This window comes from Neoarius graeffei, chromosome 6, assembly GCF_027579695.1.
Source record: "Neoarius graeffei isolate fNeoGra1 chromosome 6, fNeoGra1.pri, whole genome shotgun sequence".
Classification (NCBI taxonomy): Eukaryota; Metazoa; Chordata; class Actinopteri; order Siluriformes; family Ariidae; genus Neoarius; species Neoarius graeffei.
The window spans coordinates 58,177,331-58,202,919 of NC_083574.1; the positions used below are offsets into that span (position 1 = coordinate 58,177,331).

Here is a 25,589-nt window from a genome sequence, read left to right on the forward strand (position 1 = left end):
TCTGTCTGTATTTTCCAGAAAAGAATGCTTTGGTCAATAGATCATACCTGCTTAGATCTATATTGATTTCTTTGGGGCAATTTATCATATCCTGCCTTGTTTTACAGTTGGTTGAAATTCATGTATTTATCATGTATACTAAATGTGGTTGGTTTTATTTAGGGATTTTTTAAGCTTAGTTAAGCTTTTCATAAAAGGAAAGTGTGTAGCTTGTCAGTCAAACCAGCAAAAGTAATAGATCTCATCTCATCTCATTATCTCTAGCCGCTTTATCCTTCTACAGGGTCGCAGACAAGCTGGAGCCTATCCCAGCTGACTACGGGCGAAAGGCGGGGTACACCCTGGACAAGTCGCCAGGTCATCACAGGGCTGACACATAGACACAGACAACCATTCACACTCACATTCACACCTACGGTCAATTTAGAGTCACCAGTTAACCTAACCTGCATGTCTTTGGACTGTGGGGGAAACCGGAGCACCCGGAGGAAACCCATGCGGACACGGGGAGAACATGCAAACTCCACACAGAAAGGCCCTCGCCGGACCCGGGGTTCGAACCCAGGACCTTCTTGCTGTGAGGCGACAGCGCTAACCACTACACCACCGTGCCGCCCCCAAAAGTAATAGATGGCTGAGCAAATATATATTGCTACATTTTTGATGTCCTCATGCATGCCCTCATACAGGCAGAGAGGCTCGTTTGCCACTGCATATAAAGGGAGAAGGCATGGGACCCAAGTTGCAGTTTAACTTTGATCTTCTAGACACTGGCAACGTTTTTGTTGGCTCCAAGCACAACTATGAGGTATGAGTAAGCACGCCACTGTCTTTGCAAAAGTCATCCCAAGCAATAGATAAGATATACCTAAAAAAACCAGCTGATTTGACTTTGTACTGAAAATGAAACCACGTTTGTCTTTGGAACCATTAAGATGTTATTTAAAGATAGCTCACTGGGAGTCATTTAATCATACAAAACTTCGAAAACATAGTATAGTGTAGCATAGTATAGTATAGTATAACAAAAAAACATTTTCTTCATCAGTTTAATGTGCTATTGTCCCATTTGATATGATTTTATGATTTCTGTACATTTAAAATATGTAAATAAAATAAATTACAATTCCACCTTACCTTTGAATAGTTTTAGACCAAACTTTGTAGCATCTTTAGTGCTTTTAGGAACAGCATTTTCTTTCATAACTTGTAATTCTTCCTCACTTATGGTGACAAAGTGATTGGTGACTGGTGATTATTAGACTTCTTTTAATGAACATGCACATATATATATGAAGCAAATTTTATTTGAAAATGGAACAAATACATGTTTAAAAAAATAATTCAATCTGTTAGTGCAGGTTTTTCTGATTTTAATTGAACTAATCATAATATGACCATAACAGTAAAAGGTCTTATTTCACTAAATTCATTAAATATCCAAGTGGTTAGCAAATACAGTGATCAGTATCAAAATCTAATTTCAGTTCCGCTCAATTGAATTTGTTTCCATGCATTCTACTTGGCTCACTGTGCCTTTTCAAACCACAATTATGAGAAAGAGATTTTAATTTTGTGCACTCGTTGAATGTTGCTCTGGATAAGAGCGTCTGCTAAATGTCATGTAATGTTATATTATGCAGTGCTGTATCTGTTCTTACCTTTCCTCAAGGTTCTTGTGAGCAATAAGGGACTTATAGATGCCGCCTATAGGCTCATGCCTCCCACTACAGCTATGGGACTGTGCTTTTCCTTCAGTCCACCTGAGGGCACGGTACCACCTGGGGCCTGCCATGTTCTGGAGATCCGCTTCTCCTCTGACAAACTGGGCACCTTCTCTGAGGAGTTTTATTTTAATGTTTTGGGGAATCCCCAACCTCTCGTCCTCACATTCAGGTAACTGACTTATTGTTGACTGCTTTTGCCAGTGTGATGCTGCTCCTGAAGCCCATTGTTTTTCAAAGACACTCCATAGTCCTGTTTTTAAAACTCACCTGTTTTTTCCATGTAGTTTCTAGCCTTTTGTTATGCAGATGAATTAAATGTGTTATGGTTTCACCTGCATAAATATTGAACCACAGTTTGGTGAAAATTCTATAATTCACTTGCCATTCTTGCCACTTCTTTCAGAGTAAGTTGGATTACTGTTGAAAATGCTGAAAGTAGAGATTTCAGGAGCGCCACTCTTCACTTACAAATGAATTTATTTTGCTCTCCCTGTCACAGTCTCCTTTTCTCTCAGTTTTAAGTAGCCTTTTGTTTCTTATGAAGTAAATAATGAATGAACCAGTCACTTACTTTTTATGTTGCAGGACCAGTGACCTTCACTTTTGAATGGTCAATGTGGAGTACATTTAAATAAAAAGCTCTTTGTCCTATTGTTTGTTGCAGGGGGTGTGTAATGGGCCCAACATTTCATTTTAACATTCCTGAACTCAACTTTGGAGAGGTATCCTTCGGTACGTGAACTTTGTACTGACAATAGCCATAATCACCTGTTTACCAAAAACCCCAGTACCACTTCTTATTTTCCTGATTTTCTCTGTTTATTTGGATCTACTCTCTGCATTGACTCCAAAAGGCTTTCCTCACACACTGACCTGCTCACTTAGCAATACCTCATTGGTGTCTATGAGTTTTGGCCTGCGGATCCCTGGAGATGGGATGGGGAGAGATAGTGTGACCAGTACAGAGCAGGTAACAGAGCTGAATAGGAATGACTGGAAGCCAGGAGACAAGGCATCTGAGAGGCCTCGAGAATTCAGAGTGACACCCAATTCAGGCACTATCCAGGCTCAGAGCCAACTGGACATCAAGGTAGGACTCTTTGTTTTATATACCCTCCCTTGACCCTTCAGTGCATGCTCCACTGCAAATTTGACACAAATTAGAATTGATTTCACGATGCAAAGGTTAGCCTGAATCACTTCAGCTCAACTGTCTTGTCTGCCCCTTTTTAACAAAAGTCTCCCAACAGAAAAACAAACTTTTTTTACCTTTTACCTTCAGAATTGACTGAGGAGATCTCAGAATTTGAAATCCACTGACTACAGAACAGACTTCTAATCCCTAATCAGCTTAATACGGTGCTTTTATTTATTTGTTTGTTTTTGTTTGTTTGTTTTTAAAGGCTTGCTGTTGTTAAAACAACAAATGAATAAGCACACACACGCGCACACACACACACACACACACACACACACACACACACACACAGAACACAACAGAAGCTTAAATAACTCTTTTAGCCCCATTACGTTGGGTCTCTTACCAGATGTCTGGCACTGTGTGTACCTGTCAGCCAGTGGCCCTTTCCATCAGCAATAGCTGTTATATGCTTTGAAAGGACTAATATGTTGGCTTTGTCTGGGTGTCTGTGGGCTTGTCTGAGGTTGGGGTGTCTCCTGTCAGTGTACAGGATGTCTTGATCTCATTCTTTAATAGTTCTGTCAAGTCTGTGAGCTTAAATGAAGTCTGGTCATTCAAAAAGATCTGCCTGAGCAATCAGCAGCTGGATCTTGCTTCTCTGGGTGAGGGCACTCACAGCTGGGTGTGGTGTTGTTTGCACCCATTTTTCGGTTCAATTATGGCTCATTCTGTGCAAAAATAACCTGGCATGTTGAGTACAAAACTGACATACAGTATGAGTCTAACTGACATATGAGTCTGACATTAAGTACAAAACTGACATGAGTCTAAGCTCACTGTGCATGTTGCCTTATATACTGTAGAAGGCAACATGCAAAGTGTCCTCATCCTCTCATATTAACTATACATGAATTAGGATTTCCCAAATGATGGGAAGTCAGGAAAAAAAAATATGGAGAAATCAGATATTCATATTCCACTTGATTTTATTCATTTTGGGAAGTTAACAATGGATGGTTTTGCATGTGCTTTTGTCCAAAAAACTGGTGTAAATTAGCAACACGTGGCTCTGAGTAGACATTTTGTGCCATAATAGAAGATTTTAGAGCTTTGGTAAAAGAAAGTATACTGCTAGCAGAGGCGACTGCTCTAAGACTACAAGGGAAGCCCAGCTTCCTCTAAAATGTCACAAAAAAGTTTGTCTGTTAAATATGTATTTACACTACTTAACTCTCTTATTCCAAATTGATATTATTTGCGCGAAAGTGCTCAGCTTTACGGCTAGTTCGTTCAGCAGTTATTTTTCGCTGGTCACCATAATCTGATAACATGATTTTTCCCCATAGAAGCCTGTGGAAGCATGACCCATTGAAAACCCATTGATGCTCAGTGCAGTGTTGTTTTTGGCAGCCATTTTTGATTTAGTTTTAGTCTTAGTCTTTTGGACGAAATGCTTATTAGTTTTAGTCACATTTTAGTCAATTCCATCCTTGATAGTTTTGGTCTAGTTTTAGTCGACGAAAACTAAAAGGGTTTTAGTCCAGTTGTCATTCATTTTAGTCAAAAAAAATAATTACTTTAAAACATTAAATTAGGCCTATACAGAGATAGGAAATTGTAATCGAGGTTGACAGGTTGTGCAAAACATACTCTCAAAACAGTGTCTCAAAACAAACTTGTTTCACTTGAACGTAAAAAGTATGTCAAATATTTGGGTTTAATAATCGATGACAATCTTTCTTGGAAGCCTCATATTGATTTTATTTGCAACAAAATAAGCAAGGTTGTCGGCCTTTTGGCCAAGCTTAGACATTTTATTCCACTACATACCCTTATGACATTATATCGCTCTCTGATTCAACCTTATTTAACATATGGTCTTAGTTCTTGGGGACAGGCTTGTAAAACTCATATGAATAAAGTATTAATCCTACAAAAACGAGCTTTAAGATTTATCCATTTTGTTGATAATAGAGAAAGTGCCCTTCCATTGTTTTCCAAAACCAATATTTTACCAGTAAATCTTCTTTTCTATGAATATATTTCTAAATTAATGTATGACGTTGTTAAAGTGCACCCTCAAACATTTGTAAATTATTTTCTTCTATTTGTAGTATCCATTCTTATAACACTAGGTCATCTTACTCCAAGAACTTATATACTCAGTATTCTCGTACAAATCTACAAAAGAACTCATTTTCCCATGTTGGTGTTAGGGTATGGAACCAGATTCCAACTTCTATAAGATCTTCATCTAAATTGTCGTTCAAGAAAAAAGTCAGACACCACCTTTTTTCTGATTTAAGTAGATATGGATATGATGTTGACATCTCCAAACTCTTTCTTTCTACATAACTTTATTTCTATATATAATTAAGAGCTATATATATTTATTTATTTATCTTAGTTTTAACTTTAAATATTATTTAATACCATGCATGAATTATTATCAGTATGACAAGTATACCTCTCTCTCTATATATATATTTTTTTCAATGTTATTGAATGATATATTACTGTACCTTTATATCGAATAACAAGTATTGTCTCCTCGTTTTCTTTTTGTTACCAAATAGTTGTTAATTTGTCAAGTATGTTTTATTATCTTTTTCATACATATTTACAATTGTATTATATTAATTCATATAAAATATTTTTTTCTTTGTAAACATGAGTCTGCCTTGATTAGCAGTGCGCTATTTGCAGACTCGTGCAGTCTATTATATGTTTATATGTAACTGAAATAAATAAAAGATTGATTGATTGATTGATTGATTGATTGATTGATTGATTGATTGATTGATTGATTGATTGATTGATTGATTGATTGATTGATTGATTGATTGATTGATTGATTGATTGATTGATTGATTGATTGATTGATTGATTGATTGATTGATTGATTGATTGATTGATTGATTGATTGATTGATTGATTGATTGATTGATTGATTGATTGATTGATTGATTGATTGATTGATTGATTGATTGATTGATTGATTGATTGATTGATTGATTGATTGATTGATTGATTGATTGATTGATTGATTGATTGATTGATTGATTGATTGATTGATTGATTGATTGATTGATTGATTGATTGATTGATTGATTGATTGATTGATTGATTGATTTGCACATGCTCTCTACATAAACACTGTCTAGTGCAGACATCCCAAGTCTCCCGGAAGTTCCGGGAGTCTCCCGCATATTGCTAGTGGCTCCCTGATGCCCGCAAATTGGAGAATATCTCCCGGAATCTAGAGCAAGCGAACAAGAGCGTGCATGCGAAACATTAATGTCTGCATCGCGCATATGACGGAGTGTGCGAGGGAGAGCGAGAGAGACTGCGTGTGTGCCTGTTCATGTAGCGCATGCTAGACAAAGAGCATCCTGATTGGTTTACAGACATCCAAACTCATTTCAGGGAGGTGTCGTGACATCCCCCTTCGCTGATGGGAAAAAAGTCATGCGTCACGACACCTCCCTGAAATGAGTTTCTGCAGGCTGGGATGTCTGCTAGTGCGCATGCTCCATTGTTCACAGACTCGTGTTTCTGCCTCCGTTTAACATGTCGCAATATACTAAGGCACAGCAACAGGTCTGAAAAGCTACATTTCCCCCCATATGTTTCACAGTAACTCAAATATGGGTCAATATATGACAAAGCATTCAGTTGCTGTCCCACCAATAATCCCTGCAGGACAAGTTTTACTCATGACATGTTAATTGAATTTAAGTTAGCTTAACCAAGCCAACTTTAGCATGAAGCTAGCGGTCCCATTCATTTTCACCAGGTCACGGTGTTTTGGAAAACTTCAAAGGGAATTCATCACAGCCCGATTGTTGAGTGACATTAACCAAAGCTAGCAAACGTATACATGATCTGTTAAGGACTTCTTGTAACGTTAACTTACCGTCGCAGAAATAGCAGCATGGTGAGCCTTTAGATGCCTCTTGAGGTCGGTCGTATTCTTGCCACGTAGTATCGTCATATTTCAAATAATGTAAGACTAATTTTAGATATAATAGACTACCCAGAATTAGTGCAGGATGACAGTTTTATTCTTTTTTTGGATTTCTATAAGGCTTTTGACTCCTTGGAACATGACTTTATTATTACTGCTTTAAATAAATTTGGTTTTGGTCAATCTTTTTGCAATGCAGTTAATACATTATATTCTAATAGTAACAGTTCTATAAAACTTGCTAATGGTACTTCTCCAAGATTTTCTCTGAAACGTGGAGTGAGGCAGGGGTGCCCCCTATCAGTGTACCTATTTCTTCTTCCTGTGCAACTCCTCAGTTTACATGTCAAACTCAGTCCATTAAAGGGGATGGTCATCGCTAAGGGGCTCATTTCACTGAGTACGATCTGGAAAAATCGCACGCAACCACGCACGACTATGATCGCAGCTATGGTTTCCCGTAGTCGCGGGCAAAATCCGTGTGACCTAAACCCATTATTTTCTGTGTACGCTCTATGTTCGATGTTATCTCATTCGACCTTCGATGTGTACGCTCTACCTGCGTCCTATACGCTCTGTAGACGCTTTACATACGCTCTACTTGCGTCTATCCACTCGATCTGATGCGATCTTAACACGACCAAAGCTCGTTCTGTTCGACCAATCTGCGACATAGCGTCGATCTCTCGGCGATCTATCCTCGCAAGTGTGCGACCTCGGCCGATCAAGGCTCAATCTTGGCCGATCTAGCTACGTACGAGTTTCAATGTACCCTCGATCAATACGATTTAGCCAGCGATATAAACGTTCTAGTCTCGCTCTGTACGCTCAATTCTCGAGCTTTTCTAGACAGATTCTCGCCTGAGCTATGCGCAAATTTGTCACAGTCGGCCGGATTTGCGTGTGACCCACTGTGACCATATAAAAAGGCCCGGCGATCGGTGGCCGACCATCAGTTTTTGACCAGCCTCCGAAGGGACAACATGGACCCAATCGCTCTGCATCATGCTATTGCGCCCTATATGACGTTCAGTAGGCGTAGCTTATGCGCCCTATTTATATGACATTAAATACGTGTAGCTTTAATAGGATTAGGAGAAGGTAGGTCGTAACTTAAGAGATGGCCGATCTTTATTGGTTGAAGTAGGTCACACCTTAATCCTCTTTTGAATCCAATCATGCCCATGGGAAGAATAGGGAGCGTACGGGTCTAGGGAAGGTCTGGGACAGGTTGCGCAGAGCGAGGCTTGATCGCAAAAGAGTGAAGCTAGATCGCACAGATCGAGTGAGTGTCGAGGACGGGCCGAGCAGCACAACCATGCGCGCAATCAGTTCTCGCTCGAGAAGACTGAGCATCGCTCATCCCCGTTCTAGCCTCGATTGTCTCTCGACCAATGCATCCTTTCCTCGACCTTGTTCGCTCTTTCGACGCTCTCTGTGCAACTATTAGGTCGAGGTTCAGTTTTTTGACATGTCAAAAAAAAAACGAGCTATGATCTCTTTGTCGGGGAGACCATTCCTCGACCACGTGCAACCACGGAAGACCAAGACGTGACCAACCCTCGGTCAACCGTCGACTGCGTACGACCTGCGGCGACCAAGCCACGCTCTGAGATCGCAGCGCGGTCTTCCAGGAAGATTTCTCGGTGAAATGACCCCCTAACAGAGAGATATTTATAAGTCAACTAGCAGATGACACTGCTCTCCTTCTCAGAGATGCTTCACAAGTATCAGTGGCAATCAACAGTATCCAGTCCTTTTCGAAAGCCTCCAGACTTTCCCTTAATCTTAATAAATGCGAACTTTTGCCTGTTAAAGACTGTTTGGTAGCCTCAATTCATGGAATTCCTGTGAGAAACTCTGTAACATACCTTGGTATTCAAGTCACTAAAAATGGGCAATCCAGATGTTCTGTAAACTTCACTCCTATTATTGAAAAAACCAAAAAATCCTTAATCACTGGCTGCAGAGAGACTTGTCTTTGAAGGGAAGAGTTCTGCTCTCGAAGGCAGAGGGAATCTCACGTCTAACCTATGCTGCTCAGTCGTTACATGTTGATAACACAACGTGTAAATCAATTGATAAAATCTCATCTCATCTCATTATCTCTAGCCGCTTTATCCTTCTACAGGGTCGCAGGCAAGCTGGAGCCTATCCCAGCTGACTATGGGCAAAAGGCGGGGTACACCCTGGACAAGTCGCCAGGTCATCACAGGGCTGACACATAGACACAGACAACCATTCACACTCACATTCACACCTACGGTCAATTTAGAGTCACCAGTTAACCTAACCTGCATGTCTTTGGACTGTGGGGGAAACCGGAGCACCCGGAGGAAACCCACGCGGACACGGGGAGAACATGCAAACTCCGCACAGAAAGGCCCTCGCCGGCCACAGGGCTCGAACCCAGGACCTTCTTGCTGTGAGGCGACAGCGCTAACCACTACACCACCGTGCCACCCAATTGATAAAATGTTAAATAATTTTTTATGGAAAAACAAAACCCACTACTTAAGGAAATATGTCACTTTAAACTCCTATGACAAAGGTGGCTTGAATTTTATTGATTTTGGTGCACTTAATAATACCTACAAAATAAATTGGATCAAAAAGTATTTGAAAACCCCCAGATCTATTTGGAATTTCATTTTGCATCATGTATTCTCAAATTTAGGTGGCCTTAATTTCCTGCCGCTCTTACAGCATTCCAAAAATACCACTGAAACTTTCTTACTTCCATCGACAGGTTCTTCTCGCATGGACATGAATTTACAAACATAGTTTCTCTCCGCAGAGTTGCTTCATTTGGAATAACCGTAATATTGTTTATAAAAACAAAACACTATTTTTGGATAAATGGTTTAACAACGGAATTGTTATGGTTAGTCAGTTGTTCAAAAAAAGATGGGTTGCTGTATAATTATTCTGAATTTCTTATGAGATATAATATACCAATAACACCTAGAGAATTTTCAGTGGTTTTTGATGCTATTCCTTCTGGTCTGTGTATGTTATTCAGGGGCTCTTACAGCTCTCCTCCCCTATCATTCAATCCTCCTGATGTATCACAGTCTTCTCTTCGTAGGGTTTCTTTTTCATCTGGTAAGCTTTTTAACTCCAAAGTAAGAGCCATGTTTCAGGATGGTCTTGTCTCTGTCCCACCAGCATCATTTTATTGGGCCAATTTTGTGTCTGATATTGATTAGAAAAAAGTTTGGACGTTACCACAAATTTTTTTTTCTATCAAACAAAGTCAAAGAGATCTCATTTAAATTGATACACAAATTCTACCCTGCAAAACAATATTTATCAAGATTTAAGAATGATATTGATGTTAACTGTTCTTTCTGCCAAAAGCATCCTGAAACATCTACTCACTTGTTTTTGTCATGTGAATTCACTTATAAATTTTGGAGGGACTTCCACAGCTATGTTGCTGATTCTGTCTTTTCTGATTTTCACCTTTACTACAAGTATAAGAATGTCATTTTTGGTTTTCATAACTTTAATCACAAAGATAAGGTTGCATTCTTTTTAATAAACGTTTTTATTTTTAGCAAAGTTTCACATACACAAGTGCAAATTCATCAGCAGAAAGCCTGAACTCTTTGTACTTAAAAAAGAACTTGAACAATATATGAGGACAATCTCTTCATCGAAAAATACAAAGGCTTTAAAGACTATCAACATTTGCAAATCGTTAAATTTGTTTACAGGAAATATGCTCTCGCACACTTAATTACTCTCTTGTCTATTCTGTTTTTTTCTCTTTGCTTTTTTTTTTAAAGTCTGTTCTTGGAATGTCTTGTTCATATCTGTATTTTGCTCTTGATTTAGCTCTGCTTAATTGTACTTAATAAAGAGGAAAAAATAAAATAAAATTCTTGCCACGTACCTGTAGTTTACAGCCACAGCGTGTACCTCTGTCTCCCACTACAAGGCATTCTGTTTTATTTTCTGCTGGATTATGTGTAAAGTATGTCCATAAATCATTGCATCTTTTTCGCCCACCAAGCCCTTGTGCTGGTGTTGCCACCTCCATGGTCCACGAACTGTGTACACTGTGCCTGGTGGGCGTGGCCAAACAAGGACAGGATGCAGTGCATTGCTGATATTTTCAGCATTTGGCAGACAGGTTGCACGCGCCGTTGAAGGAAACGCCATGCATTTTGGTAGTCCTATAGCCAACCCACTAACATTTTCATCTCGTCTCGTCAATGAAAACAATCAGATACGTCTCGTCATATTTTCGTGATCAAAGAGTTATGTTTAGCTCGTCACTGTCTCATTTTAGTCATGAAAAAAAGGTGTGTTAACGAAATAATTTCGTCATTGTCATCGTTAACGAAAACAACACTGGCTCAGCGTCTCTGTAGTTTATTGCCACTACAGGATATGCTTTGATCTTAGTACAGAAAAGCTAACTAATTTATTGGACAATATGCTTTTAAAATGTAATTTCTGGATACCTGGCTTCACTGGGGTCCTATGGACAGTCGGTGACAGCAAGGCAGGACTGGATGATGATTGGAGGAACTCTCAAATCTTTTTTCAATGTCATATGACAACAGCAACAACTTTATTCATCACACGCTTGTGAAATTCCTCTCTGGATTTAACCCATCTGAAGCAGTGAACACACACATGCACACACACACATACCCAGAGCATTGGGCAGCCATGCTAACAGCGCCCGGGGAGCAGTTGGGAGTTAGGTGCCTTGCTCAAGGGCACCTCAGCCCAAGGCCGTCCCATATTAACCTAACCTGCATGTCTTTGGACTGTGGGGGAAACCGGAGCACCCGGAGGAAACCCACACAGACACGGGGAGGACATGCAAACTCCACACAAAAAGGCCCCCAACGGCTGCTGGGCTCGAACCCAGAACCTTCTTGCTGTGAGGCGACTGTACTAACCACTTACACCATGCCACACTGTACCCAGGATTTTAAAACACTGATAGTGTTTTAAATTGACTGTAGGTGTGAATGTGAGTGTGAATGGTTGTCTGTGTCTATGTGTCAGCCCTGTGATGACCTGGCGACTTGTCCAGGGTGTACCTTGCCTTTCGCCCGTAGTCAGCTGGGATAGGCTCCAGCTTGCCTGCGACCCTGTAGAACAGGATAAAGCGGCTAGAGACAATGAGATGAGATGAGATGAGATGAGATGTCACATTGGAGGGATTCAAGCTCAGTCCATGTTGTGTGTTGGCAAGTGAAGTCGTAAGACTAGCTGCTGCTCATTCTCATTCTTTTCCGACCAATATGCAGTTCCTATTTCCATTTGTATATACTGTAAATAAAATTGTAAATACAGAGTTTGTGAGTTTGTTACTTGCGTTCATTTCGGTTCAGTAAAGGCTGTTTCCTTTAAGCTAGGCAGTAGACGGGAAATATAACCAGCTAGCTAGCTGTTAGCTGTGTGAAATGGCAAATGTTGCTAATGTTGTCAACCTACTTTTGGAGAAGACATTTGATGCTCTTCCTTACAAGGAGAGGCTCAAAATTAAACAACAGGACAGATCAACGTCTAAGATCATCTCATCTCATCTCATCTCATTATCTCTTGCCACTTTATCCTGTTCTACAGGGTCGCAGGCAAGCTGGAGCCTATCCCAGCTGACTACGGGCGAAAGGCGGGGTACACCCTAGACAAGTCGCCAGGTCATCACAGGGCTGACACATAGACACAGACAACCATTCACACTCACATTCACACCTACGGTCAATTTAGAGTCACCAGTTAACCTAACCTGCATGTCTTTGGACTGTGGGGGAAATCGGAGCACCCGGAGGAAACCCACGCGGACACGGGGAGAACATGCAAACTCTGCACAGAAAGGCCCTCGTCGGCCACAGGGCTCAAACCCGGAGCTTCTTGCTGTGAGGCGACAGCGCTAACCACTACACCACCGTGCCGCCCCGTCTAAGATCAATTTAATTTAAAAAAATCAGGGGTCACAATCGCTCATTTCAGCTGATTTGAGATGACAAAGTAAACTGGTTAACTGGGAGTGCTTTGACCAAGAGAATGTACTGTTGGCCTTGTCTCTTAATGAGACCATCTGAGGGATGTATTATTTGGTCAAAACTGGATTTTGGAGATTTGACCAACTTTGACAGGGCATACAAAAGGCAAGAGTAAAGCAAGGAACACTTAAGTTCATGTGCCTGCTTAAGTTTACGTGGCAGAGTCAGAGTAGAACATGGCAGAATTCACATATAAATAACAACAAATTGACAAATAATTGACAAATGACAAATAACAAATAATTTGAAAAATTTTATTACATAGACCTAAAACTGAGCTTCCCTTATTTCAAAGATCACCAGCCACCACTAACTGCTAGTAAGGAAACGTACTTTAATTCTGCTTGTCCATGGGGCTGCTTATGTCACACAGCTCTAGCAAGCATGATCATAGAAAACATCATGAACATATGCATCAGTTTTCTCACATTTAACAAAGAAAGTTAACCCACTAAACAATAACCTTTTGTGACAGTTTTGTTACATTGGCAATTTTCCAAATGTTATAGAAGACGCAAGTGGAGACAACACAAATGGAATGCAATAATTGCACCCTTTCATGTAAAATTGATTCCACTGTCCACAGTAGTCTTTTCATTATTGCATCATCAGCTATATCAATGCCATTCATACTGTTTACTTGTCCTGACAGAAGAATAAAAACTTCCTTTATTAGCATATTTATCTCTCTCTTACCAGACTTGCATTTTCTCTTGAGCCTTAATCTTTTTTGGCAAGTCTGTGGTTTACACTTTCTCCTATTTCACAGCAGCTTTTAAACTCCAAGACACAGAATGTATTTATTAGGCATCCCAGGCACAGTTTATGTGATGAGCTATAGCCTCAGTAAATTAAACATTATTGTCAGACTCATGGTAGCTCTTTTGGGGCCACAAGAAGTCATTTCACTGCACCTGCTCAAGTATGTATGTACATCTAGCCCTCAGGACCACTTAATGACGGCTGCCCTGGACTAGGAAGTGCTAACTAAAGATCTCTGCTGCAGTATTATTGGTTAGCATCTGACTGCCATGACTAGTGTCTGTCTGTGATTTACTTACTAGTATATATTTTTATAGGTATATTAATGTAGTTTGGATTTCGGGGTAGTTAAAAAGGGGTGGGAAATTAAAAAAGTATTGTACTTCTTCCCACTCCTTTTTCAAACAGTGTGCGGTGTATTGTAATGTCTTAGCTCTTTATGTTATTTTATTTAGTTATTTTTTTGTCACTTTCTCGGTGTCTTTCTTTTGTATGTACAAATAGTTACATACATTTTTTTTATATACATGTTCAAAATAAAAATAAATTCATTCATTCATTCATACTTGTACTAGGTTTACCTGGTCAGTACTAGAATGACTGCAGAACAGAACAGCTGTTTGAACTGCATAAATAAATTTTAAAAAATCCGCTTTAGGGATAATTCTGGATTCTGGGATAATTCCAATAATTATGTACACAATTCATATTATTTAAAGAAATCCAGTAACTGTACTATTGTTTACTTATTTTCCCCCATACGGTACATCTGGAGGTGAGTAGTGTCATAAACAGTCATGTAATATGTACTGTATATATAACTATGCCTGCATGTGTGTCTGTTGCAGGTGGCCTTGTGCTCCAATACAGTGCAGCAGTACTGTTTGGCACTGGTGGTGGATGTGCATGGAGTTGGAGAGGGGGTGTTAGCTCTCCCAATTAAGGCTAGGTAGAACATTTATGGCGACCCCCTCAAGTCTGTTCATAAAGTATATAAGTATACAGTATAAAAGGTTATTTCTTTACTGACGATTCTCTCTACAGCTGTGTTGTTCCTGAAGTGCACCTGGCAAGTTCTCTGCTTCAGTTTCAGCACTGCTTCCTGGGTTATCCCTATGAGCAGACCATTACACTGATTAATGACACAAATCTCCCTGCATGCTATGGCCTTCTAGCCCAGGTAAAATGACCAAGTTCATTACTGTATCTTGTGGTGAAGGATAGGAAAGTAAATTTTCAGATAAACATGACTGAGAAGAGGATTAAGGCTCTTCTTATCCCAAAGTACTACACAATTACTGCATTACTACACAAGTACTGTATCTTATCCATGTCTCTCTGACCAGCATGTGAGCAACACTGTGTTTGTGTATATGTAGGAGTATGAGGAGAACCCATCTCTACTGTACTCTACTGCTCATCCACGAGGAGTGATCCAGCCATCTAGTACTGAGCAGATTCCTCTGGTTCTTCAGGCTAAAACAGTAGGCCAAGTGCAACTTACTGCTCTCATTGCAATTTTAGGCCGACAGGATCCTCCACTGGTAAGCATATGTGTATGTGAGCACATGTGTATCAGACAGAGATACAGGCAAAGAGACTTGACCAGTGCATATTTTCATGCCCACAATGTAGATTATTTTAATAGAACTACAAATTGACTCAGCTGTAATTTTCAATATCATTCAATGAGCCCTTGCTCCTTTCCGTCTCCCACAGGAATTGCTCCTGTCCTGTATTGGCCAGGGTCCAGCTGTTTCCCTCTCTGCCACCGAGCTACACTTTGGCACCATCCCAGTGCTCACTGACATCTCAAGGACACTGCAGTTGTTCAACCAGTCCCCCATCCCGGCCTGCTTCTTGGCACAAATGGTGGGTCTAACATTATTTTAATCATTGCGAAAATGTGACAAGAAGTGATAGGTATACTTTCTCTTTATACTAGGCTATGCTTTTCTTCAGAGCTGAGTGCCAGTATGATTTTGGAGAGTACATCGACTGTGAAAGTGTGTCTTTAAGGCCGTCTGTAGAATTCTGGCTTAAGCACAGCAACTTTAAGAAGCTTGGGTGATTTGCTGCTGAAATAGCAATGTAATTGCACACGTACATTTCAAGAACAATGTTAACATTCAAATGCAGCTCTACGTGCATTTTTAACTGCGGTTTCATACTATTCTATAATAAAGTCTTAATTTATTTCATAACCATTTTTACATGATCAGTAGTTTAACCATATTAAGAGGCAGGATCTATGAGCATCTCTAAAGGCTAATTTACAGCAGAACCGTTTGTGAGACATTTTTCAGTTGTCCGTCTGACATCCACCTTTTGTTACAAATAGAATTTCATTGGATTCAATACAGCAGTTTAGACTGGTAGTGCTTCAGATGCATATTATGTCCATGAAAACACAGTGGGAGCTTTTTAAATGCTTCAGTTTTATTTTTTAGTGCGTAAAGCCTGCTGTTGCATTCTCAAATCTTGAAAATCACACTTCAGAAATGGAGGCAGTAGAAACTGATAGATGCATACATTCACTTACATTTTGCTCACATCTACATCTCACTTGCTGTATAAATTATCTTGAAGATTTATGGTTTTACATTAATATAGACAAAAGTGTAATTTTTGTGATTTGGGCTTTACTTACAGTTTTGCCATGTAATAACCCAATATTGTCTCTTGAAATTTGCACCACTTTGCTATTATTGTGTACAAAAATGAATATGCCTATAATCGAGTGTAGCTTAGTTTTGGCAGGCCACGAAATCAAGCTCAGTCCTCAATCCCAGCTACATCAGCTGACTGCAGCTGATCTCAAGCCAGCCCCCATCAGCTGTCAGGTCAGCTGATTCCCTTCTATGCATTCTTTTGGCAAATCTCTCATAGAGCACCTTATTTAAGCAGCTTTAACGTGCCTACCTTTGCTGCTTCCTCTGCAAGCCATTTTGCCACCCACCTCCACCCCAAGTCCTCCCCCTTCATGCTGTCTGACTTAATCAATGTCATTTCTGTATCATTGATGCCGGCTCCACGGTGGTGTAGTGGTTAGCGCTGTCGCCTCACAGCAAGAAGGTCCTGGGTTCGAGCCCCGGGGCCGGCGAGGGCCTTTCTGTGTGGAGTTTGCATGTTCTCCCCGTGTCCGTGTGGGTTTCCTCCGGGTGCTCCGGTTTCCCCCACAGTCCAAAGACATGCAGGTTAGGTTAACTGGTGACTCTAAATTGACCGTAGGTGTGAATGTGAGTGTGAATGGTTGTCTGTGTCTATGTGTCAGCCCTGTGATGACCTGGCGACTTGTCCAGGGTGTACCCCGCCTTTCGCCCGTAGTCAGCTGGGATAGGCTCCAGCTTGCCTGCGACCCTGTAGAAGGATAAAGTGGCTAGAGATAATGAGATGAGATGATGCCGGCTCACAACCCAGTCTAGGCCACCTTCTTCCATTGCTCCACGGTCCAGTTCTGATGCTCACATGTACGGTAGGCGCTTTTCTTGGCGGACAGGAGTCAGCATGAGCACCCTGACCAGTCTGCAGTTCCTCCATCCATACAAAGCAAGTTGTGATGCGCTGTGTGTTCTAACACCTTCTGTCATTGCTAGCATTAACTTTTTTAGCAGTTGTGCAGGTGCTCTTCTGTGGTTCACTGATTGCCCTTCCTTGGACCACTTTCTGATAGATGATAATCGCTGGATACTTAGAACACCTCCATGACCTACAATTTTGGAGAGGTGTTGACACAGTCATCTAACCATTGCTTTTGGCCCTTGTCAAAGAGGCTAAGATCCCTAATCAATGCATTTTCATTCCTGTCGCCCTCCCTGCTTTAGGCGTTCCATGCAGGCACATGGAAGGGTAGGGAGGTGCTTTTCCTGCCTCAAGGCTTTCCATGTAGGCACATGGAAGGGCAGAGAGGTCCCTTAATCCAAGCCATTAATGCTGCTACCACCTCCCTGCTTTAGCTGTTCCACGCAGGCACATGGAAGGGCAGGGAGGTGCACTCCCTGTTTCAAGGCTTTCCACGTAGGCACATGGAAGGGCAAGGAGGCATGCTCTCCCTGCCCCAAGGCTTTCCATGTATGCACGTGGAAGGGCAGAGAGGTCCCAGAACAGAGCCACCCACCAAATACAACTTGTTGCAAATACTGCAATGTAAATAATGTTCCTTGACGAAAGTGGTTCTGACAGAAGTAGCACAACAGGAAGTATTACCTTCTAAGTCAACCAATGCAGTGATATTTTCAAACCCATTTTAAAAACTGGCTTTGCATTACTGCTTAAGCAAAGGCTTACAATTCCTGTTCCATTAGAAAGCATTTTGGGGATGCTCACAATTATTAATGGGACTCCATTTCAAAGAAATAAGCTACATCACCCAACTACTAACTACATTCAACAGACTCAACTATTGTATCTGTAAAGAAACAAAGAACAACTTGGTTGTGAAATGAAAATCAGTCGATGTGATTATGCACAGAATATTACATAATTAATGGAATCAATAGAATAAAAATAACAAAATTAAATAAAAACAAGCTGCTTTTACCACGGCAGTACAGTGGTGTAGTGGTTAGCACTGTTGCCTTACAGCAAGAAGGTTCTGGGTTTGAGCCCAGTGGCCGACGGGGGCCTTTCTGTGTGGAGTTTGCATGTTCTCCCCATGTCTGTGTAGGTTTCCTCTAGGTGCTCCGGTTTCCCCCACAGTCCAAAGACTTGCAGGTTAGGCTAACTGGTGGCTGTAAATTGACTGTAGGTGTGATGATTTGACAACTTGTCCAGGGTGTATCCTGCCTCTCACCCATAGTCAGCTGAGCAACCAACTTGCCCATGACCCTGCACAGGATAAGTGGTTATGGATGGATGGATGCTTTTACAACTAAAATATCAGGGTGCTGACTTGTTGGCTCAGTTTCGCAAAGATTTAATTTGATTTGATATTTAAGCAGCAATCTAGCCACCTCTCTTGACACTAAGTTCATTATTGCTTCCCATTATTAAAGGGTTCTGTCTGCACCTATGGTCATGAAAATACTGAGAACATATACAGTAAAGCTGCAATCTTATGAAAATTATATTTTCTTGCTCCATGATTCTGAAAATATGGGCCTCTTTCTTAACATCTTGCAGGCATACGTATTTCACTTTAGAGGAGTTTGTAACCAAAAAAGTTTGTACTTTTAATATTTAATTAACAATATATACTTCCACATCACAGTATGCACTTGAGATTAGTAGACGCTCTATCCCTGCATTCGGTCTAGTTACCTTTCTGTTTCACCATGGTTGAATGAACAAGAGATGTAGGTGGGTTGTAATAAATGCAAATAGCCCCATGACCCATGCAGAAAAACATAATATGCCATTAATGAGAATAACCCCCACATAGCAGTCCTCCCTTACTTTGAAAATCCCAATTAAAACTTTATCCGGGAGATGTCATTCAATACACCACATTATGGGAACTTCTTAATCCTTTCAGCTAGTTTACAATGCTTTCAAGAGGAGAAAAAGAAAATCAAAATGGAGGGAGTGCTGTGTGTTGATGCTTAGTTAAAAAAATCTGCATGGATAAAAATCAAAAGTGAACATGAAGCATCTTGCTTATGAAGTTATGCTCTGTCAAAATCCCTCATTGTAGGTGCTAGGGTCCCATAGCTATTAAAACACAAGCAGATTATTACTTGCATTACACTGCCTGCACTCTTCCTCTTTCTGACAGATTAGTTCTGTCTGTCTACAATTTGACATTAACTCTCTGTCTACAAATTCCCTTTTCCTTTCATGCTATCCTCTTTTACTCCTTGCAGCCATTATCCTGCGACCATCCTTAGATTAATGGACGATGGCAGGAGAACACAGACAAACACATTCTGGTTCATTCTGAAGTGATCATGCCTATGCCCTACTCTGTCCAAAAATTTCACCCTTGAGACTAAGAATTCTGAAGAGCATAACTCTGAACATCCATTTCAAATTACTTTTTTTTTTTTTTATTATTATTTTTCAAAGCCAGAACTAGAGTTTTACTGTTGCACAAACACTGACACGTGTTATATATTTTTAGCGATGCAAATGGGCTGTTATCTGATGTGGTGATGAAAGCATTAAACCAAAGAAGTTTTCTTGCTGCTGGAGTTGTTTTATTCCTTTTAGTTAAAGTTGTAAAATGGTACAAAGAACCTTAGGAGCAAAAGTGCCCATCAGTTGTTCCCTTTGAAGATTGTCATATGCTTTTCATCACTTAAAGTGCATATTCTGGACCAATTTCGTTTTTTTTTTTTTTTTTAATATATGAAAGTATGTCCCTTTACACACTCATCCAGAAGGGTAATTTTGCACAAGGCCATCTGTCTACAGCAGAAAAAAATAAAATAACAAAATGCGTCTGGAAAAATCCCAAGGAAGTCTGGAGCCAGATTTGTGACATTACCTGTGGAAGCGCCAGCAGGCTGCACGAGCTTGCAGTTTCAGTGCACAGCCTGTGTAGACCAAGCGCTCTCATTTCTCTTTCATTGTCCGGTCTTTTGGAAAATGATGAGTACTAATCCCATCAAGATTGGTGTTGCTACACCCTCCTACGATACATTTGTTAACCATTTTAATAATTACATGATAACATTGAAGAAATTTGCAGAAAACCACCGGGTCGTTTTCTTATAAACAAACCAGTGGTGACGTAGGATTCAGAGGGAGGCGTCCCGCACGTGATGTCATGAAAATCAATGTTTCCTGGGAAATCCAAATGCCAAGTTTTTTCAGAGGTGGACCAATTCGCCTCAAATGGCTTGATTTCAACTGAATTTTTCTGGTATTGTGCAAGGTAAAAAAAATTGCACAAAATGGAAAATGTGACAGATATTTGACCAAAGTTTAATATAAAATAGGAGAATTACATTGATCTTGCTCCTGAATTTACCCATGATATGCACTAAGTTTGGAACAACCCTACAAATGGCTGCAGGAGATTGCCTCTTTGAAGGGCCCTATATAGGCTTCAGCACTTCAGGATGGACCAGAGCCATACATACAAGTAAATGAGTCCAAGGTGAAGCTAATTGAATTCCAGGAATAAAGCTGGGCTTTATTGTTAGTAATCCATCTTTTTGTTAGTAATCAGCCTTTATAGTTAGTAAGGGCTGAATTGGGATGTATTACAATATTTCTGATGACAAGTTGGAATTCAGTTGGCCTGAAAACTTGAGCATGTGATAACAGTGAGTGCAAAACATGCATTCACTGTGTTATTTCATGTAATCTGCAGAAAAGAACACATTATACTGTACCACCTTTGAGGGTTTAAATAAAATTATTTGTTGGCAGGCTAAGAGTAACACTCAGTGGCGGGTGGAGCCAACAGAAGGAGAGATCCCCCCACAGGGACAGCTAGAACTGACACTGGTGGCCCATCTTTATGATGCTCTGCCCTTCCAGGACAAATTACAGCTGGCCGTCCACGGCAGCCAATCTTGCACAGTAACCTTGTGGGCCACGGGGAAGGGCACCACCATCGTCATTGACCGGCCCTTTGCTCCTCATTTGGACCTTGGAACCCATTTTAGGTACAGTGTAAAATGCAATCTATATTTGTTTCAAAGTTTTAATAAAACCACTTGGGTGAATTATGGTCTGTGTGTTCATACTATTTGTTCAGCCCCATGCCAATGCCACTTGAAGCTAGAATTCTATAATATTTTCTAATTTAATTCATAGCTCTTTTTAGAAGTTGCAAGTCAAAAACAAAGTGACATTTAGTGAACATATTTTATTTCCACAGTAGCGTCTTTAAATTCTGTTCTTAAGATATGTATAAATGTCTTGTATGAGTTAGCGTTAAGTTTTGTGCATGCCATAGTACAAATTTTCTTAAGCATGTTTGTAGTACCCAAGGCTGTAATGTAGGAAGATCAGTAATGCTGAATCAGCATCAGCATTTAAGATAAGATAATTATCTTTTTATATGAGTGCTTCAGAAAAAGACTCCTGCTCAACTAATATACATTTGGAACTACTACCTTTCTGTTTCTACTATGTAGCTCAGGTCTATGCCAGTATCACTTTAGGATCATCAACAGAGGTCAGCGATTTCACAAGCTTTTCTGGACCACTGAAGGCTTTCCCCGCTTCCGGCGCAGAGGCCTGCCAACCACAAAACACCAACCACTCACTATCTCCAGGGACAGCAAAGCCAGGGGTCCACTGGCACCTTCAACTTTGGGTGCTCCTGTCTTCTCCCTGACGCCCACACGGTTGGAGCTTGGTCCAGGTCACTCAGCCGAAATGCTGCTGGAGGGCTCATGTGATACACCCAAAGTAAAGCAAATGTTTTGTCTTACTATATACCATAACACATTCTGAATGGCTTAAAGCTCCAAAGAGGATTTACTTGAACTGTTTTTTTTCTGACTGAAAGACCATAGACTTTTCAAAAGAAATACTCACAGCTAAGTACATAGTATCAAAGTTTTTCTTAGTTAATCAATTCTAACTGTCCCCGAATGCTGCCCAGTTATTAAGTTATACAGGTATAGGGATTGCCTGCATTTATTGGTCATTTAATACTGACTGGTTCGAGGCAAACATCGCAGAGATGGAGCCTGTAATCAAGTCCAAGCGGACTGCTTTGACCGATTACAAATGCAACCCCAGCCAGAAAAACCTGCAGGCACTAAGATTTGCCCACAATAAGGCCTAGCAGACAGCACGCCAGTGTGCCAACGATTACTGGCAGCACCTCTGTTCCTCCATCCAGATTGCCTCTGACACTGGCAATGTCCGAGGCATGTATGAGGGAATCAAACAAGCCATGGGCGTACCCATAAAGAAGACCGTCCCGCTGAAGACCAAGACCGGGGAAGCCATCATGGACCAGGAAAAAAGTAGATGGGGAGATGGGTTGAACACTACCTGGAGCTCTACTCCAGAGAAAACTGTCTCCCAGAAAGCCCTGGATGCCATAGAAGACTTGCCGGTCTTAGAGGAGCTGGATGCAGAACCCACGGTTGAAGAACTGAGCAAGGCCATTGATGCTCTCAGCAGCAGCAAAGCTCCAGGTGAGGACGCCATCCCCCCTGAAGTCATCAAGAGTGGGAAGCCAGTGCTGCTGAAGCCACTTCACGAGCTCCTGTGTCAATGCTGGAGGGAGGGCAAGGTACCCCAAGACATGCGCAATGCCAAGATCATCACATCACCCTGTACAAAAACAAAGGCGATCGTAGCGACTGCGACAATTACCGTGGCATCTCGCTGTTGATCATCGTGGAAAAGGTTTTTGCCCAAGTGGTACTGGCCCGACTGCAAACCGTGGCTGAACGCATCTATCCTGAATCCCAGAGTGGATTCAGGGCAGAGAGATCAACCATGGACATGATCTTTACTGTCCGCCAGCTACAGGAGAAGTGCCATGAGCAGCAGATGCCCTTGTACTTGGCGTTCATAGACCTCACCAGGCCTTCGACCTGGTGGGTAGATGCGGCCTCTTCCAGCTGCTAGGCAAGATTTGCTGCCCCCCAGAACTGCTCAGCATCATAACATCGTTCCACGAAGGCATGAAAGGCACAGTCTCCTTGAATGGATCAACCTCTGAGCCTTTTGAGATCTGCAGCAGAGTGAAGCAGGGCTGCGTCCTTGCTCCAACTCTGTTCGGCATCTTCTCCCTGCTGCTGGCATATGCATTCAGCAACTCCGAGGACGGAGTCCATCTACACACAAGAAGTGACAGAAAGCTGTTCAACCTAGCCTGCCTGAAAGCCAAGACCAAAGTCCAACATGTCCTGATCAAGGAACTTCTTTTTGCTGATGATGTAGTGCTGATCTCCCACACACAGGAACAGCTTCAGAGACTGATCGATCGTGAAGGCCTGTCATGAGTTTGGGCTGACCATCAGCATCAAGAAGACAAAGGTGATGGGTCAAGACACCAACAACCCTCCAGTCATTAACATCGGTGATGGGGAGCTTGACACCACTGACAGTTTCACCTACCTGGGCTCAACCATCTCCAGCAACCTCTCTCTGGATGCGGAAATCGACAAACGTATCGCCAAAGTCGCTGCTGTATTGTCCAAGCTGAGCAAGCGGGTGTGGAACAACAAGCGCCTCACAGAGAACACCAAGCTCAAAGTGTACCAGGCATGTGTCCTGAGCACCCTGCTCTACGGCACTGAATCATGGACAACATATGCCAGGCAGGAGAACCGGCTCGAGAGCTTCCACCTTCGATGTCTGAGGTGAATCCTCGACATCTCCTGGCAGGATCGAGTTCCCAACACTGAGGTCCTGGACAGAGCAGGTCTCCTTAGCATGCACCTCATGCTGAGCCAGAGGCATCTTCGATGGCTTGGCCACATCCATCGAATGGAGGATGGCCACATCCCAAAAAACCTTCTCTACGGCGCTTTGGCTGAGGGATCCCGCCCTGCTGGCAGACCGCAGCTCAGGTACAAGGATGTGTGTAAGCGTGACCTGAAGCTCGCTGGTATCAACATCCAAAGCTGGGAGTCCCTCGCAGATGATCGAAGCCATTGGCGGAGTGCTGTCACAAAAGCAGTGAAGAGTGGTGATGAAAGACGTGCCCGCCAGTTGGAAGAGAAAAGAGCGACAAGGAAACAGAGACAACAAAGCCAGCAGCAACCTACAGATTTCATCTGCAACAAGTGCGGCAAGGACTGCCACGCCAGAATAGGGCTCCTCAGCCACTCCAGACGCTGCTTACAAACCAGAAACTGACCTTCCATGGTGCTATCCATGGTCTCTTGAGACCGAAGGTTGCCTAAGGAAGGAAGGAAAGGAACTGGTCATTTATACATTGTGTTTGTTGTGTACTTGGTTACGCAAAACTCACCTCTGTTTTTGAAAGACGTAACAAGATGCACCAAAGCATATCACACTTATTGCATTTCCTGATACATATATATTACATACTAAATCATGTCAAAAATGCACAGAACTGCACCAAGCAATGTATCACCTTCCTTCTCAGGCACTTTTGCCCTGAGCCTCTATTGATTGAATAGGTAGCAACAAAGGAGTGAAAGTAAAGAGCAGAGATAAACCCAGTCTACTTATGGCACATATCAGTAAGCTGGAGCTCAGTCCTGACAGAGCATGGCTGTATTTCAGATCAGTACTACCAGGCTTGTCTAAGAATATGAATAAGGTGAATATGAATAAGGGGTATATATATCACAGCTTTAGCTTTGAATATGAAAAGTTTAAAGGTGTGTGTGTGTGTGTGTGTGTGTGTGTGTGTGTGTGTGTGTGTGTGTGTGTGTGTGTGTGTGTGTGTGTGTGTAGGTGGTAAGAGAAAGGCTGGTATGCCATGCCATCGTGGGAAATCAGAACATGAAGGAGTGTATCATGACAGCGGATATCACATGTCAATTCATTGCCCCAGTCTTGAATATCTCCCCTCAGCAGTTCAACTTCTGTGTAGAAAAGGTTTGTGTGCTCAATCTTGTGTTACTGACTGAAACCTGTGTGCTCATAAATCACTCTCCGAAACACTTATGTTATCCAAGTGAATTGCATCTTCATGGTCTCAACTTGAAATTGTGGACATCATTTGTACTTTATTCTTATTTTCTGGGAGAGCATCAGTCTCTTCTACATGTTTGCAATGTTGCAATTACCTATTCCTCTGCACTGGATTGATTGTTGTTGTTCGTAGTCTGTAGAGCAGATAATAAACATGAAAATACCACAGTCCATTTTTTGAGGTCAATTCACTAGTTTTAATATCAGCTTCAATAAAGCACAGATTTTCTTGAATTACATGAAAGGCCCTCAAAGATGTGGGCTTCTACCCAGGAAGAGACGCTATAGTATGCCAGAAGAGTGTACATTTTTTAAAATAATATCTGAGTCATTTGTTTTTTATGTTTGTGTCGGTGTCTTTCTAAATCGTTCATACTATATCAGTGTAAGGAGTTTAGAACAACTAGGCATTTATTTCCATTTTAAATCTCTCC

The 25,589-nt window shown here is 41.4% G+C and overlaps 1 protein-coding gene across 1 annotated transcript in view; it reads left to right on the forward strand.

Moving 5' to 3' along the window:
• Positions 1–25,589, forward strand: part of LOC132888301 (hydrocephalus-inducing protein homolog) — a 245,581-nt gene that overhangs the window by 53,640 nt on the left and 166,352 nt on the right. The window contains 11 exon segments of the mRNA XM_060924370.1: positions 690–808; positions 1,673–1,896; positions 2,392–2,459; positions 2,582–2,817; positions 14,478–14,578; positions 14,674–14,809; positions 15,009–15,173; positions 15,349–15,501; positions 20,944–21,182; positions 21,657–21,933; positions 24,916–25,059. Of these exon segments, the coding sequence (XP_060780353.1) occupies positions 690–808; positions 1,673–1,896; positions 2,392–2,459; positions 2,582–2,817; positions 14,478–14,578; positions 14,674–14,809; positions 15,009–15,173; positions 15,349–15,501; positions 20,944–21,182; positions 21,657–21,933; positions 24,916–25,059 (1,862 nt within the window).